This window comes from Triticum urartu, chromosome 4, assembly GCF_003073215.2.
Source record: "Triticum urartu cultivar G1812 chromosome 4, Tu2.1, whole genome shotgun sequence".
NCBI classification, from domain to species: Eukaryota; Viridiplantae; Streptophyta; class Magnoliopsida; order Poales; family Poaceae; genus Triticum; species Triticum urartu.
In genome coordinates, this window is record NC_053025.1 from 11,605,937 (window position 1) to 11,610,971 (window position 5,035).

The window sequence follows — 5,035 nt, forward strand, 5'->3', positions numbered from 1 at the left end:
TAGGGCGTGATGGGCAGCATGAAACATAAGAAAGGTGGATATCTGTCCTGTGCCGTCGGAGAGGAAGAAGACGGTAGGCGGGCTCAGGAGATGATGCAGCAACAGCCGTCGAGCGAGGCGATCAGCAGAGGCTGCAGCTCCCACAGCTCGCGTTTCTGTTTTGGCGGCGTGCGTTCGCGTGGGGATGGAGCTCGTACGCCGGGAAGAACTGGCGTCTCGATGGAGCTCGTACGCCAGGAAGAACTGGCGTTCGTTGGTGGGTCGAAGAAGTTTGATTTTTGGTCGATGGACGTCGTCCTCGTTCATAGGTTGCGGAGCTGTTCTTTTATTGACTGGGCGCGATCGTGGGGTTCCATGGACTTGTCGTTCGTGTGTACAACTGTGGATCTCGTTCTCGTACGTGGGCTGAGTTGGTGAATTTTTTTGTTTGCGGGCGCTGAGTTGGTGATTTTTCGTACGTGGGCTGAGTTGGTGGGCTGCTGCGTGCGTGTGGGAGTTCGGGCGATGGTTTTTGTTCGAAGGGAGGGGGATCGATCGAGGTCGAACCATCATGACGTCCGATCCCCCTTTAATAGTAGAGATAGATGGCCATTTTTAAAATATATATTGCACATTTTATAATATACAATGAACAGTTTATAATACTAGATGAACCTTTTTTGGAGTTCTGAACTTTTTTTTGAAAGCACCAGCCATTTTCCGAGAAAAAACCAAAACAAAAGAAATGAGAAACCCAAAAACAAAAACAAAACAAAACAGAGAAACCTACAGAAAAAAACGAAACTGAAAAGGCAAAGGAAGAACCCGAACTGGGCCAGCCGGCTCGGCGTGCCCCAGTGGGCCGTCGTGGCGAATGCAACGACTACATGGGCCGCTCTTCGTGAAAGAGAAGGAGGTCAGTCCATGGACCGCTTCCAGGACACGGGCCTCGCTGTGGCAACACGCCGTGTACTAGTTTTCGCGGGAATCCAATGCCGAAATCGCCCGCCGCGGGAACCCAACGTCGGTCTGGTGGCTTCTGGTGCCTTCCAGAACACTCCAAAAGCTCCCACAGCCGCCTGATCAGATCAGCACGAAGCACGAACATTGGCGCGCGAAGATATTTTCCTTCCCCGGCCTCCGCCTCGCCCGACGCCGCCGCACTGCATTTCATTTGAATTTCAAAAATCGAAAACGGAAAACACTTTCTCTCATCCCGAGGAGAGGCGGTTACGTGCCAGAGGAGCACGAGAGAGGCCACCCCCCCAGCCAGCTCACGTGCCGCGCCCTCGCACCCCGCGCGGCCGCATCCGGGCCGTCCGCGCGGACAGCTGGCCGCGCCCCACCCGAACCGACGCCCAGGATCGCGCCCGCCACCCGCTTGTCTTAGCGTCCACGGCTCCTCCGGCTATATAACCCGCCCCCCACCCGCTCCCCCTCCGGCATTCCATTTCCGTCCCACCACCGCACCACCACCACTCCACCAAAACCCTAGCGGGCGAGCGAGGGAGAGAGAGAGACCGCCCCGCCCGACCTCGCCGATGGAGAGATCCCGCCGCCTGCTGCTGGTGGCGGGCCTGCTCGCGGCGCTGCTCCCGGCGGCGGCCGCCGCGTTCGGGCCGCAGCCGGGGGCGCCGTGCGAGCCCACGCTGCTGGCGCCGCAGGTCGCGCTCTTCTGCGCGCCCGACTTCCCGACCGCGCAGTGCTGCGAGCTCGGCGTCCCGGTCGTCGACCTCAGCGCCTCCGTCCCCTGCGTCTGCCGCGTCCCCGCGGAGCCGCAGCTCGTCATGGCGGGCCTCAACGCCACCCACATCGCGCTCTACAGCTCCGGTCTCCGTCCAGGCGGCGCCCACCTCGCCGCCGCCTGCGAAGGTACGCACCGCACGCCGCCTCCTTCCCTCCCTCCCTCGCTCTCCCTACGTGCCGACTCTCTGTGCTCGCTTTCCTGCTTACCTAGTACGTAGTTTTCCATGGCTTCTCGACTCGCTAGTGCTCCGATTTGAGTCGGTTTCGTCGCGGTTCTACTGGATCTGTCGGCACGGCGCGCGGCGTCGGGTTCTCGCCGTCTCCCGTGGCGAGCGACCTGCGCAGCGCGCGCGCGGCCTAGCTAGCTTCATGCCGCTTTACCTTGTGATATACGGAGCGATTTAGGGGTCTACCCTGAGTATTTCGTCATCGTAGAATGCATGTGCCACGCGCGATAGTTTCATCGATTTTAGATCTGTGCTTGTTCCCGCGAGTTAAGATAGATCTAGCGCCGTACGCAGATGCGGAGGTCTTGCGCTCTCTGTTGCTCCAGTTATCTTATCTACTGTCGTTCGACTATAGTATTTGCCTGCTTCCTTTTGAGTCAGTTTGTCGTGCAGTAGTAGCCATGTCCACGCCTTCTTGCTTTGAGGGGATCATCGTCGAGATACGTTTCCTGCGTGCTACCGCGTTTAATCACCCGCTCCATCCCGCTCGTGATGGCAGGCACTTTGTTTCAAACCGCAACGCAGCTTTTGCTTATTCCTGCAGTATTTTCTGCCTTATTTTGTTTTCTGCAGTACGTCTTACTAAAATCGCTTGCTGTTCGATCGATCGACCGAGGCCTGAGGCAGAGCAAAGGCTCTGGCCCTTTTCCCAAACACTTCCATGTTGATCCTCTGGTGTGGTACTACTTTTGTGCATGCGTTGAGTAGCCTTCCTCTTTCGTGAAAAAAGATTGGGTCAAATCAAATGGCAGAGCAGCAGCAGCAGTAGATAGCCGGCTGTCTCGCAGCTTTGACAGAATCGCCACCGTTTCTTTTCTTGTTGCGGACGTCATCGCCTCCTTCTTTTTCCCTGTACTTGTTTACTTTTGAATTGAAATATACGGACGAACGGCTGCTAATTAACTTCGGTTGTTACTGTCAATTTTGGACGCAGCACATCCTCCCCCGGCCGCTGTCGTCAGCAGCCCCCTACCCACGCACCCGTCGCCTGCTACACGTCGCCGCAAGGGTACGACCCCTGTTTCTCTCTCAGGCTGCATCTCGTCTTGTAAAAACTGTGTTGATTTATCTATGCCTATGTGATCGGCCTTTACTGACATGTAGTACTTTGGATCGAATTCGCAGACGCGCGGCCTCCTCAGCAGCAATACTGCGCTGCTTCATCTCCAGACACCACATGCGGTGTGGTTCGTCCGGGCGCGCACCTCGCCTTCGCTTGCAAAGGTATACGTGCACAGTGCCTTCCTCCCATCTTGGTGTAGATTCAGAGTTCTGTTGTATTAGCCATAGCTTTTCGCTTTGCAGTGCCATATTTCCACTTCACTGTGTTCCTAAGTTGTTGCTGTACTGTTGATTTTGTACGCAGTCGTGGGACACACTCCCCAGCTGGGCGTCGTCTTCAGCAGCTTCCCACGCCCCTCCCCACCTCGACGTAAGAATCCTTTGTCTTTTCCAGACTGTTTACTGTCGTTTGAGTTCATTTTGACTTTGTGAGGGTTGAGGACTTTGACGTTGAACTTTCTTTATCGCGCTGATATGTAGGCAAGCTTCAAGAGCTGAAGTGTGATCCGTATTCCCTTGGAAGCAGCCTGGTCTCAGCATGCGGGGATGACCAGCATCCATCGCTGCCATGCTGCGAGTACATCGTTAACACAGTCGACGAGGACTGTGTTTGCGACACCATTGAGGTTCCTGAGGTGATGGGTGCGGGTATTGGGGTCTCGAGGATATGGACGTTTTACCGTATCTGTGGAGGCACCAAGCCTGTTCCCGCCGATACGACAGTATGCCGTGAGCAGTCCCCACCCCCTCCTCCTCCGACGAGTCCACCGCCTCCGCCACCATCCCAGGGACCCCCAGCCACCACGGATGACCAAGTATATGGACAAGATCACTCATACGCTGACTGAGTCCATGGTTAGTTCTTATGCCATGGGGGGTTTGCTGGTCGTGTCTGTTGGCACTGGCATCGCCGTGTGGGTTTGGAAACAGTACTCAGATAAGCACAGTATGTTTAAGTTCTTCTTCTTCTTCTTTTCTTAAATATCTATTAGATATAATGGATGCAATCAACCTTATATGCTTTTGACTAACCTCATTTCTGAAATAACACTGCGCAGGGGAGCCGGGGCAGCATCCTCACGGAGAGGTGGAGATGCCGCCACTACATGCCGGACTACGTGGAGATGCCGCCTTTATCATTGGCACAGCAGCTGCACGTCTGCGGAGGTCAGTGACATCAGCGCCATCCACTGTTTCGAGCGCCCCATCCATCCCTGCTGCGAGTGCGAGCGCCCCATCCATCCCTGCTGCGAGTGCGAGCGCCCCATCCATCCCTGCTGCGAGCGCCCCACCAGAGCCTGTTTCCGCTCGTGCCCCCCGCCCCCGGCTAGCCATACCAGAGTAGGCATCTGTTTGAAGGAAGAATGTGTGAGGCTCAGTGTCAAATCATTGTTGATTTGAAGTTACTGATCCATCAGTACCGTTGTTGAAACTCAGTGTCAAACTTCTTTATATGAATCTCTTGCATGCTGTTTCGTGCTCGATGAGATACTTTGCCCCTTGAAAAAATTGGTGTTTCGTCAATGTGGATGGGCCTTAACTAAACGAGTGCATGTGTTATTCTTTTTTCGATGTCTTCAATTCCAGTGGCTCGATGATTTTCCTCGCAGTGGCGTGCTCGCTGCACGACTTTGATGGATTGGTTTTTGGAACAGTTCACCGTCCTGTGAATCACACCATGCCGTGCTCACATGTATGGCCATGGAGTAAAGCTGACCTGACCTGACCTGCCGCACGATTCCCTACACTGTTGCCACGAATTTCACTGTTGTGCGTAGTGCATCTCCATCTCCTATGGTCAAAACCGCGAGTATACATTCAGACGGAGCTGTGCGGCAACGCCAACCGCCATCGGAGCAGTTCAACCCATATTTTTTTTCCGCAAAACGGGATCAAACAAAGAGACATTTGCAGGAGTGCAGACACGAGCCAAGTAGAACTCCAACACCCTGGCCCACCCAAAACGGAGGCGGACCCCACATTTTGTAGGTGGTCGCATTGTTTCCGTGCACAATTCCTCA

At 55.0% G+C, this 5,035-nt stretch overlaps 1 protein-coding gene across 1 annotated transcript; it reads left to right on the plus strand.

The window, feature by feature from the left end:
* The first annotated feature begins 1,438 nt into the window (after positions 1-1,438).
* On the plus strand, positions 1,439-4,213 carry LOC125553404. The gene is made up of 6 exons (XM_048717190.1): positions 1,439-1,851; positions 2,887-2,961; positions 3,078-3,176; positions 3,319-3,384; positions 3,495-3,960; positions 4,073-4,213. The coding sequence occupies exons 1-5, from the start codon at positions 1,521-1,523 to the stop codon at positions 3,860-3,862; spliced, it is 939 nt and encodes a 312-aa protein (XP_048573147.1). The 5' UTR covers positions 1,439-1,520; the 3' UTR covers positions 3,863-3,960; positions 4,073-4,213.
* The last annotated feature ends 822 nt before the right edge of the window (positions 4,214-5,035 follow it).

What these genes read in the sequence shown, in the direction of transcription:
- LOC125553404 (XM_048717190.1), top strand. Translation starts at nt 1,521, where the DNA reads ATGGAGAGATCCCGCCGCCTGCTGCTGGTGGCGGGCCTGCTCGCGGCG. An exon ending in TGCTACACGTCGCCGCAAGG is followed by an intron (nt 2,962 to 3,077) that starts GTACGACCCCTG and finishes TCGAATTCGCAG; the next exon opens with ACGCGCGGCCTCCTCAGCAG. An exon ending in CCTCGCCTTCGCTTGCAAAG is followed by an intron (nt 3,177 to 3,318) that starts GTATACGTGCAC and finishes TTTTGTACGCAG; the next exon opens with TCGTGGGACACACTCCCCAG.